This window comes from Ochotona curzoniae, unplaced genomic scaffold (genome assembly GCF_017591425.1).
Source record: "Ochotona curzoniae isolate NIBS_2020 unplaced genomic scaffold, NIBS_Ocur_1.0 contig_1274, whole genome shotgun sequence".
In the NCBI taxonomy this organism is placed as follows: domain Eukaryota; kingdom Metazoa; phylum Chordata; class Mammalia; order Lagomorpha; family Ochotonidae; genus Ochotona; species Ochotona curzoniae.
In genome coordinates, this window is record NW_024465023.1 from 28,272,821 (window position 1) to 28,285,529 (window position 12,709).

The 12,709-nt window shown below is 34.8% G+C and overlaps 1 protein-coding gene across 6 annotated transcripts in view; it reads right to left on the reverse strand.

Moving 5' to 3' along the window:
* Positions 1-12,709, reverse strand: part of CNKSR2 (connector enhancer of kinase suppressor of Ras 2) — a 232,610-nt gene that overhangs the window by 48,551 nt on the left and 171,350 nt on the right. For all 6 annotated transcript variants that reach the window (XM_041000355.1, XM_041000362.1, XM_041000379.1 and 3 more), the window contains 3 exons: positions 10,763-10,836; positions 10,405-10,476; positions 4,066-4,133 (listed from right to left, as the gene is read on the reverse strand). In XM_041000355.1, coding sequence (XP_040856289.1) covers positions 4,066-4,133; positions 10,405-10,476; positions 10,763-10,836 — 214 coding nt within the window. The remainder of the gene's footprint in view (positions 1-4,065; positions 4,134-10,404; positions 10,477-10,762; positions 10,837-12,709) is intronic.

Sequence of the window (12,709 nt, forward strand, 5' to 3'; positions counted from 1 at the left end):
TTCTGGAAAGCATGGCATCCACACTGAGTCCTTCCTTGAGGTGTGCAAGAATTAGCACTTCAAAAATTGTCGGGCCCGGTGGTGTGGCTTAGTGGCTAAAGTCCTCGCCTTGAACGCACCGGGATCCCATATGGGCTCCAGTTCTAATCCCGGCAGCCCCACTTCCCATCCAGCTCCCTGCCTGTGGCCTGGGAAAGCAGTCCAGGATGGTCCAAAGCCTTAGGACCCTGCACCTGTGTGGGATACCCAGAGGAGGTTCCTGGATCCAGGCTTCAGATCGGCATAGCATCGGCTGTTGTGCTCACTTGGGGAGTGAATCATCGGACGGAAGATCTTCCTCTCTGTCTCTCCTCCTCTCTGTATATCTGACTTTCCAATAAATAAATCAATCTTTAAAAAAATTGTCCTTATTAGCACACTGAGGAGATGGTCAGCAGTTTATCAAGGGTTCCATAGCTGTCTTTACCAGCGACATTTTAGGAGTTCTCTCTACTGTCCTGCTCCCCTAAGAACCAACTTAGGAAGACTTACAATTCATTGTTTTATGTCTTATAATCCTTAGCTTATTACAGACAATCTCAACCTACAATTTTATTGGCTGCATACGAAAATATTGGCATATCACTTTGCAAATTAACTCTGCTCTTCTTTTTATCTTTCCCCTTCCCCCAGATACAGGAAGGAAAAAAGAAAATGTGGAAACAATGGTCTTACCCACTTTCCTGTAGCCCTTAACCCTTCACACCGTAATCAAGTATGTGAAGATCATTAAAAATTTTAAAAATAAAATAACATAAAAAAATGCATTAAAAAACCCCAAAACTTGCTCTTACTCTACTCCCTGTGTCTTTGAGAACACATTGCGACAGAAGAGGTAAACACAAACTTAGTTGGGATTTTTTTAGATTCATGTGGAAGATTGAAGGCACACTGCTGCCTACAGGCTCAAAGCAGTCTGATTTTTATTCTCAGAGAAAGTTGTTTCTCTCAGTTTTATATTTAGTTCCAAATGAATACATTTAATTTTTTTTTTACAATACTACACAATTTCGTACATAGTCAAGAATAAACAATGCTCAGAAGAGGAAACGTCCACTTTACTTTCTCATGCTGATACAAAAGAGTAATTTGAAGCTAACTTTTCCATTCAGATACCATGTATTTCCATTACATGTAATGTATTTCATTTGCTCTGGGATTAGAGATTTACAAAGATCTTATATGTGACTGAAAATAATGCATGATGTCTGACTTGAATCTAGGAAACTAGAGGAATGTGTTTAGAAGATAATTAATAAAGAATTATCTTGGCCAAATTTAATGTAACCCTAGTTTCTGTTGGCATAACAACAGATATTGAAAGAAAACTACATCCTTCAAACTTCTGTCATTAAAGACAGCAACCCACTAAACTTTTATTAAAGTCAATTCTAAACTCATTGGGTCTTTCAATTTAAACAGTGTTTGGCAGCCATTCCTTTGTATCTGCATATTGCCAATTCTCAAAGAGCTGTATTTTGTAAAAACTAAACTGTCATATTGGGAATGATACTCAGGAGCTGTCACATAACTGTACCACAGTGCCATGTGGACATGTGCATCTAATAATCTTTTATCAACTATGATGAGACTCAATGGTGCAGAAGGTATGAAGTCTAATGTTTTTGAGTTATGTGAAAATGCCTGAGGAGCAAATTCCATGGGAATAAATGTAGCTCTAGTTACATTCCATTAGCAAGAGAAACTACGGTTTTCAATTATACCCCAACAAGTGCTACAATACATATTCACAGGAAAGACTAAGGCAGCATGAATTGATACAGTAAACACTTTTTGAACCTACATGTTCAATGTAACATAGTAGGTCTCTCAGTCATAATGCAATTTAGGTAATACAGAGTACAAAGGAGATTTACTAAAATCAAGACCAGGCTCAGCTTCAAAGCAATGCTTAGTGACACAATTCAGAAGCTTAAGCCTAAGAATGTATGCTTTCTTGTTTATATCAATTGACTTTTTCAAAGATTTATTTTCCTACCAGTACACAACTCACACTTGCGTTGCATTTTTTTTAAATCAGAAAAAGCACTTTTTAAAGAACTGTTCTATGTGCTTTGAAGGAAATTGGAAAGGAAACAGTATCTCAAATGTAGGACTACTTATTGAGACATGACAGTGAGGAATACACTTTGAACCATTATCAAACGTCCTAACTCTAGTTTCACATTTCATAGTCTGGGCTGGGATCTGTCCACGTACAATGCTCTGGTAGAGATAGTTCTCATATTATTTGTGGAAGTATCCATGTCACTCCGACTCCTCGGAGCACATTATTTTCTTGAGTCTGCACCCTCCCCATCCCGCAAGATAAGTCTAGGAAACAGTTAACATAGTTTTTGCTCATTTCACTTCTCCAGTCTCATTTTCATAGAAATTTATTTACAATTTTTTTACAGTCAATTTTCTATATTACATTAAGAATAGCTTTTATATCAGAACATAGCGTAATGTTTGGCATAATGAGCACCAAACTCACCTTTATGTAATTAGATTACTAGTTAAGAGCTTGATACAGAAACACTCAGTATTATATCTTCTTTCTCCACTTTTACATGAGGCTCACTACCTACTTTCTTCAGGACATATTTTCTTATGAATGCTGCTTCCTTCTCAAGCTTATTTTTTTGGTATCCATTCAGCAATTTTTGTCATAAGTTGTATACCACACAAACACAGTACTAGTCTGCTTTTAGATTAATCTTTAATTTTTCTTATGTAATATCAATTATGCCTTTAGAGGTCCACAGTCATATGATAAACATCCTGTATCATCTCCTAACCCCACACCAACCCATTTAATCATCATTTACTCACGTAATAACCCAAACCAAGTCTTGGTAAACCTCAGTCTACAGTTCAAATGCAGCCTATGCCTGCTTTTATATAGCCTGTGGACTACTAAGAATGCTTTTTGCATTTTAAATGGCTAAAAACATCAAGAGAAGTCTTTCCATAAGTATGAAAAATCAGAAATTCAACTCTCAGTGCTCATAAATAAATCTGTATTAGGACATAGCCACACCCATTCAAGTGTCTTGGCTGCTTTTCCAGCAGAGTTGAGTAGCTGTGACTGAGACCACATGGCTGGCAGAGGTCCAAACATTCTTTAGCTGTTTCTTCACTGGAAAAGTTAAATGGTCACTGCCTTAAACACTTGCTGACATATTGGTGTTGGGATCTAGCTCTCTTCTTTAGATACTATAGTCTTAATTTTTAGATGTTTTAAAAAGTTTTGATCGAGATTTTACTCTAAGTCTTTAAAGGAAACAAAAGGTTTTTTAAATCTCCACTTGAACAAAACAGCTATGTTCACTGAGGACTCACCACAAAGAGGTTTGTGTTTGTACATAAATCTGTGTTATTTTATCTTTATGACATCTCTAGCAATTTCAAAAAACTACTTATGCTTCTCAAATATCCTTTAAGACATGTAAATTCAGCTCAGAATAGTGACTATAGCTTTTATTCTTAAAGTTTCAATTCCGCATCATGATTTTAATTCTGCCTCATGACACTGTCTTTCAAAAATATGAGGTCATGCAAAGGCAAAGTGCATACGATCACAGAGTTATACAGTAATATAGCTGAAGAGTATAACAAAATGAAATAATTTATGAAAGAAAAGCTGATTCCTCAGATTTCTTTGTATAAGAAGTCAGACGTCTAGAAGGAAAAAAAGCCCTGATAAACACTAATACATATTCCAGTTCACTGACAAGAACTTGGACTTGGGGCCATACATAGGAGCTACTACAGGCTTTTTAATTTTTAGAATTGGTTTCCCATAGAAACTAGATGGAAGAATAGGACAGCAAACAGGAAGGAAATCTAGATTAGGTACTCCAAAGACTTAACGGTTCAGTCCTTAATTGTTTCATTTACCCAGTCTTACTTAGCAGATGCTATGGTATAGATTCAAAGTTCCCAGGAGAGATAGAAGCAAATCACTGTACAACATAATGGCAAAAATAAAAATAAAAACAAAAACAAAAACTATTCCTTTACCTTGTTCTTGCTTAATCCTCTCTCTTTCTGCATACCCTGCAGTCAGCATATTAATTCTGTTAAGCCATCTGAAAAAAAAAAGGATTAAAATCACTAACACTGAAAATCAATTTTTCATTATTTACTTTTTGGGGGTATTTATTTTAAGGTGTCTAAGTACATGGAATAATCCTACAGATAAGATATATTCCTTGCTATTATTGACATATGGTGTTTTCAATGAAGCAGAACAACTGTAATAACCAACTTTAAGATGACCAAAACCAAATAATTCTACTGCTCTAAGCATAGAAATATTTCAAATATTCCTGTTTTCATTTTCACACCAAACTAGCTTCGGTAAGTTTGGTATTGCTAGTATAACTAATACAATATTGTAGAATAATGTGGTCTAGATATATTGTTAGGAAATTCTTTTAAGATTTTTTTTTCTCCTTTAAAGTCAATTCTCTTGCGAAGTGGAAGATGGCATTCTTTTAAATGACTCATTTATTTCACTATTTATGCCAAATGGAATTAACTCTGTATCAAACACTTAACATATCTTGAAAACAGAGGAAACTTGCATCTCTAACACACCAAAATCTCACCTACAGAAATTTAAACTAGAATTTTAGGAATAAATCATTTACAATTCAATTTTAATTTGATAAACCCCATAAAGTAACTATCACTTGAAGCAAGTTAGGCAAGTAAAGAAAACAAACACACATCCTTCGAAAATTATCAACTATAACAAATAAGTCAACTTAATGACAAGTAAGCTTTGAGGATATCTCTAATAATAAGTGAAAGGTCAACACTAAAATCTAAAGTAATGCTAATATTTTGGGATAAGGAAATTTATTATTGCATTTTCTTTTAGTGGCTTTCATCTATCACTACAAAAAAATCACTGACATTTCATTTTCTCAGGAGTCTAAGGCGCAACAATTTCCTTCTGGGCTTAGTCAAGAAACTGAAAAGGGGCTTTCCAATTTTTTTTCCTTTAATAACATTTACTATGTACTTGGTATGTGATGAAAAATGACATGCTTCCAGAACACAGGAATGAGTGGTACACTACATACCTTCAATGAACTCTAGAACTGTCAAGTATTGCAAGACAAATAATTAACCATTTTTAGGAAAAAAAAATTCTGTTCATAATAAAATTGCTTTAGAAAGTATATGGATATATTCAGGCCACTGAGTATAGCACTACACAGCTAATACTTAATGTGTTTGCTGAGTTAAGAAATATTTCCTGAGAATCCATAGGTGCCAGGTACCATTCTAGGAATTGGGGACACAGATAAAGTATTTGCCTTCAAGATGCCCATATGCCCATACCTTACAAAGCAGAAAGATAATAAATAGCCATACTACATGATGTAGTGGAAAACGTTATTCAAAAATAAGCAAGAGGGTCCAGCATGATAGCCTAGTGGCTAAAGTCCTCGCCTGGGCGCAGGTTCTAATCCCGGTGGCCCTGCTTCCCATCCAGTTCCCTGCTTGTGGCCTGGGAAAGCAGTTGAGGATGGTCGAAAGCCTTGGGACCCTGCACCCACATGGGAGATCCGGAAGAGCTCCTGGCTCCTGGCTTCGGATTGGTTTAGTTCCACCCGTTGCGGTCACTTGGGGAGTGAACCATCAGATGGAAGATCTTCCTCTGTCCTCCTCTCTGTATATCTGCCTTTCCAATAAAAATTAATAAATCTTTTTTAAAAATAAGCAAGAAAGGTAAAAGATTTGAATGTTAAAGATGCCAGGAATAAAAGCCAAGGGGGCTATGTTAGGTAAGGTGGCCAAGGATAAGGTTTTAAGTCTAGACCTTTTTCAATATTCTGATGAGCAATCTTTTATATTACATGCACATTATTTTACCCACAATGCTTTAAAACAAAAAAATACAGGCAAGGTGGATATTCTACAGCAATGTCTAGATTTATATAGAATTATAACTATAGGAAACAGGTAAAAATAGTAATTATCAAACGGAAATTGGCAACTCTCCACAAGTAGAAGGACTTATGTACAGACATGGTAAAGAATGAAAAAATTGATAAATAAAGCTCAATCCTTTAGAAATGTTTTGTTTTCTATATACAGACTTCAGAGAAAACCATTTTTTCAATGTTTCCGTGTTCATTTCTGAGTAAGAGATGGATGCAAGTCAGGTGGTCATGTTCTTGCAAATGACCTCACAACCATATCTTTGGCTGCTCAAAAATAGAATGTGGCATTTAAATAGTCTATATGCAAGTATATATATGAATATATACACATGATTATGCATATGAATATATTTGTTTATGTGTATCTACATGTACTCTGATTTTATAAAAGAAAATTAAAATGTTACAATTTTATTTTTATTGGAAAGGCAGATTTAAAGAGAGACAGAGAGAAATATCTTCCCTTTGCTGATTCACTCTCCAAGTGTTCACAGTGGCCAATACTGAGCTGATCCAAAGCCAGGAACCAGGAGCCTCCTCTGAGTCTCCCACATGGGTGCAGGGTCTCAAGGCTTTGGCTGGCCCATCCTCTATTGCCTTCCCAGGCCACAAGCAGGGAGCTGGATGGGTAATGGAACAGCCAGGACATGAACAGGTGCCCATATGGGATCCAGGCACTTCTGAGACGAGAGTTTAGCCACTAGGCCATTGTGCTGAGCCCAGAAAATTAAACTTAAGTATTACGTTTTAGCTAAAATCATCAGGTCCTGTCACTTTCAGCAGTGTTTTATTATGTGTGGAAGACAAAAACATATTTTTCTGTACCATGAATTATTTTCATTAAAAGTATATCTAATAATTAAAACATATGAAATAAAATACATTAATTATGTTATGAATATTTCACCTTTTGAAAAACTAGGTACAAGTTTTTTTTTTCTACATCCAGAAGAAATCAAAACCCAAATCTTTTTGCTATTATATAACAATAAGGCACCTGGATAAGGCTGTGGGTGGGTGTTTCTCCTCACCACTAATCTGTGATTATTTTTACCACTGACTCCTTCCCATGTCTACTGACAAGTCATTTTTACAAAGATCTGCCTACTGAAAGCATATATTAAGAATAAGATTACTGAAAGGGGAAAGCAAAGCCAAAATAATGAAAATTCTTATTACATTTAAAGAGCATTCCAGTATTTCAGGTCAATTTAATTCTGAAAATTCTAGCATAGCATAGCATGTGTTATATAAAACAGTCATTTAAATGTATGATGCAGACATAACATTTTTTGATAAGATCCATTGTGTAAAATAAAATGAATAAAATGAACCACATGAGTTTGTTTCAGGCTTTTATGTGTTATCTGGAATCAGATATACCCATCAAAATATTACGGAAGAGCAATGAGTTAATATCAGTTTGAAGCTTTTCCTAACATGGGATGTGAAATGGGGGCAAAGAAGGGAATATAGTTCATAACAATGCATTTTTAGTGGTAGGCTTTATGGAGCAATGGTTAAGTCACCACTTGACACACCTGCAGTTTAGGTCCTGGCTGATCTGCTCCTGATTCAGCTCTCTGTTATTGACCCTGGGAAACAGCAGATGGTGTTGCAAGTAATTGAGAACCTGTCACCCATGTGACACATCTGGATGAGGTGTCAAGCTGCTGGTTTTGTCCTGGTCCAATTCTGGCTATTGTAGTCATTTGAGGAGTGACCTAGTAGATGGAAATTTCTCTCTCCCTCTCTAGGTCACTCCTTTCATATACATAAATAAGTCTCAAAATGCATTTTAAGCAGGTAATTTCTAAATGTAAAAATATTCCAGCTAGCATGTGTAATGAATTATTATCTTAATAGAAGTAGCTTCCACAGTATCTACTTATAAGATATATATATGCTGATACACGTTACTGATTTTCAGTTTGATTCTGATAAAAACTCTCAATATTTACTTCAAGAACAATGAGACTAATGTAGTAAACTGGAAACGGAGTAATCAGAATAGCAGAATTAGAAAATCATTAAATACAAAACAAAGTATCACATATGCCTGCCAAGTACATGTGAGTAAACATTTTCATTTTGATTGAAAAGAAAAAACTCTCCAAACACGAATGCCAAATGTAAAGTTTTAAGCATGAGAAATGATGTAAATAGAGAAGATTATGGAAACTGTACGAAAGGCTCAGTCCCCTTATTAATAATACAAGATTTAATCAAGTATTCTCAACATCTTTCTTTGATGTTTCTTTGTATTTATATGCTTGCTTGAGAAAAGCAAAGATGATTATTTATAAAAGTACATTAATGTTTAGTGTGAAACACATTTACTAAACTACAGTTTCATCTGGAAAAATTTTTTTGAAACATAAGAGAAGTTACATGTGAATAATACAAAATGAGTATCTTGACACTGAACACTTCCAAAAGGGTCAATAAACTAGCATAGAAAGTTCACGTTTTGTATTCAGGGTTATATAACTAATAAGTGATAGAGCTGGGATTGGGATGGTTATATTTACTTTATTATTTTTAAAATTTATTTATTTTTATTGCAAAGTCAGACTTACAGAGAAAAGGAGTGACCGAGAGAAAGATCTTTCATCTGCTGGTTCACTCCCCAAGTGGCCACTATGGCCAGAGGTGAGCTAATCCAAAGCCAGGAGCTAAAAGTTTCTTCCATATCTCCCATGCAAGTGCAGGGTCCCAAGGCTTTGGGTTGTTCTCTACTGCTTTCTCAGGTCACAGGCAGGGAGCTGGGTGGGAAGTGGAACGGCAGGAGCACAAGCCAGCACCCCATGGGATCCTGGTGCATGCAAGGTGTGTGCTTTACCCACTAGGCCAGGCTTGTTTGGGATATTATCACCATCCATCTACTGTACAGACTGTACAATAACAGACATAGAAGGGTCAAGTTCTTCATCAAAATTACACAGCTAGCAAGTGGTACAGCTGGGATCAGATAGTCTGCTTCTCAAGTCCACACTTCTGACCACTATGGTGCTTCTCTCTAACTTTAGGTTGGTTTTTACACACACACACGTATAAATGAATGAATGAATGAATATAAATGTGCATTGGTTGTCACAGGTATTAGTGGGAAATCTCTGAGTCTTACAGCCAGCTTGTAAAATTCTAGAAAACAGAAATGGGAAAAACAAAGGAAAAGGAAGCAAGAATAAAGCTCAAAAAAGTTAAAGCAGAAAAATCAAGTACAATGTGGTAAATGATGAAGGAAAACACACACACACACAAACACACACATACATATTCACAGTTTTCCTGAGTCACCAAACGGAGCCTAGTAATTAGTTGATGTGTGGTACGGTCTTAACCAGTGGTAGATGGAAGGTGACAGAAAGCAATTTTAACTTTGCTTAGGTATTAATTATTGAGATGAACGTTCTGTGAAAAACACACAGCACTTGAAAAACCCAAATTTTCTGTGGGGACCTTTCTCTATCATTTGGGAATACATTTTAAAACATATTCTTGGGCCTGTGCTTTGGCTCCACTGACTAATCTTCCACCTCCAGGGGCCAGCATCCTATGTGAGCAATGATTCGTGTTCTGGCTGCTTCACTTCTAATTCAGCTCCCTGCTTGTGGCCTGGGAAACCAAGCAGAGGACAGCCCAAAGCCTTGGGACCCTGCACTCATGTGGGAGACTTGGAAGAACCTGGCTTTGGATTGGGTCGGCTTTGGCCATTTTGGGCTATTTGGGGAGTAAACCAGAGAACGGATAGCTCTGTCTCTCCTTCTCTCTGTAAATCTGACTTTCCAATAAAAAAAAATAAATCTTTTAAAAGAAGAAAAAAACCCAAAATATAAAAAAATTATAATGATTTTTTTTGTAATTTTTTTGGTGGTGAGTTTTTGGGGAACTTATATATGCATTCTGGCATCATTTTTTTTTTGTAATTGACAAATAATGAATGTATTTATCATTCTACATGGCACTTACTCTTTAAACAATTTTTAATCATTTTAATTTGGGAGGGAAAATGGGTGGGAGATAGAAGGAAAGGGAAACAGAGAGAGAGCCACCAGACTCTGAGAGTTATTTTAGCCAGTGGTGTACTCTCCAAGTGCCTGCAATAGCTGGAGCTGGACAAGGTTGGATCTGTGAGCCCAGAACTCCTAAAAGTGGCAACTTATTCAATGTGTCAAAGGCCACCATGCTTATCATTATATTTTAAAATTAACTTTATTGTGTATATCTGAGGTTTAGAACATGTATTCTCTAAAATCTGATATATCTACACGAAGTTACAGGCCAGTCCATTTTGCTTTAAAGTGACTGATCTAGAAACTTTGGTGACATTATTCTCTCAGCATTACTGTAGAATTCTAGCCCTGTCTCTAAGTGCTTCAAGAAGTAAGTAACATATTACCTGTTCATATCATCAAGATGTTCAGCAGCAAAATAAAAGCTTTTGATTTTAGGATGACAGGCTTTGAATGCACTGTAAAAGGAAACAAAGTACATGGATATTATTACAAATTGGGAAATGAATTTGAACCAAGCAATTTTTGTGGGTGAAATTACTTCAGCATCTAACCTGAGTTCACATACATAATGCTTCTACTGCGATGACAGAAATCAGGAAAAAAAATTCAATTTTCTGCCCATAAAATTGCTCTTTATTACACCAATTTGAAAGCACCAGACAAGCAACCTATAATTTAAAAGCTGAATATTAAAAAAAAAAAAAAAAACTTTTCTCCCTCTTCCCCAAAAAATCAACTTACTATTTTTTGCGGCATTCACTGGCTCTATCAATTTTAAATTCAGGCAGACTGATGAATCCTTCTGCTTTTTCATCCTAAAGAGGCAACACCCTTATTAAGACTATTACATACAAAATTTATAGCTCATTACATTATATAATTGTGCTCTGAATATTTGTACTAACAATTTTGCTCAATTAATTCTGTGAACTTGACATTTGAGAAAACAGAATTTCATTCTAACCAGTTCTGTTACACACACTGAAGGTATATTACAAACACACAGAATACTATAAATTAAAATAGGCATAGATTTTTAGAAAAGAAATCCTTTTAATACTAAAACTGGGAAAGAAAAACAGTCTCAAAATAAAATAGGTTGTATAAGTAATTTTTGAATCAGAGTATATGTACATTTTTACAATATATAAAGTAACTGTAGGCCATTCTTGTACTTCAAAATTTCCTATAATGCAAAATGCAAGGATATTTCTTTTTTACTTATATAAGGAGAACAGATTTCATATAGATGATTTTTAAAGATATAATGATACTTGCCCCCCCTTGTTCATTCTCTCCCTACTGCCTGTTTCCTTGCTTTTTTTCCTTTTAATTTTTGCAGTAACTTATTTTATTTTATAATCACATCCTTACCCCTGTAATAAATAAGTAATTCAAGAAGTAGAATGTAGAACGACCACTGTTGTACGGGCAGTGTAGATAAGAGTTATAAAGAGCAATCAAATGTCAATAAGCTCATTTCAGTGTATACATTAAATACTATAAATCAGAGAAAACATGATTCTTTTTGAGGTCTGGCTTAGTGTATCAATTTACAATTTGTTTTAACAAATCTTAATAAACCTGAATTAATAATGCATATTAAATTATGCATGCATTTGAAAACACTTTTGCAGGAAAATAAGCCTATCTCTTATTTCCACATTCCACAACCTTTTAGAAATACTTTTGTGTGTCAACTTCCAGAGAGATACAACCTCATTCACTACCTCATAGGAAAAGAAAAATACATTCAATTCACTTTTGGTCTTGTGTGTTTGATTATTTTAAATGCTTGGCTTCTATTCAAAACTTTAAATCTTGCTCTTACTAATAGTCACTGAAATGTGTTATAAGAAAATATATCATTTGTGTAAGAAAATATTTCAACTGCCCTAAAACATGAACTGTTAATTTCCTAACATAATTACATCTTCTCAATAATATACAGATAGTACATCAATTAAATCGTGTATAATTTTTGAAAAAGAAATTAACAGTAGAAATAATTGTTAATAAGTGCAAAGTGAACTGACATATAGCTATAGCCAAGGAACAAAAGGTTTATGCAGAGCCAAGGAAATACCAACAAATAAGGGAATATTCTTGGCATATCTATTGATGTATATGATGGGGTTTGCTATGATCACTCTGATATAAACTTGGTATAATAAAAGAAAACAAGAGCTTAAGAACAATTTGAATATATTATATACATTCTAACTTGATCCCTCCTAAACTGAGGCAAGTGAAAGAAAAACACGAAGATTTTTCAAACTAGTTCACTATTTCATTTATTCTCTTAAAAATGCAAGACAAATTCATATGATATTAATTTGTAGAGATTACTAAAAGGTCTCATTCCTCCAAAAATGTAAAAACTTTGAAATAAAGCAAGGAATTTTAATGTTTCAATCATATATAATCCTTTTATAAATAAGGTACTGCTTGATTCATTACTGCTTGAATTAGCTTGGCATTTTTAATTAACTATATGAAGCTTGACTATATCTGAACTTTTTTTATGCTTCCAATGTTGCTACATTATAATAACTGAGGAACTGTCTTTTCAGAACCCCAATATGCATTCATTTTATGAGGGTGGACTGAAAGTTAAGTATGAAATTACCTAAATTGGTGTTAAGGTGATTTTACAATTCTGAAACATAAATCTCAAAACAATAATTT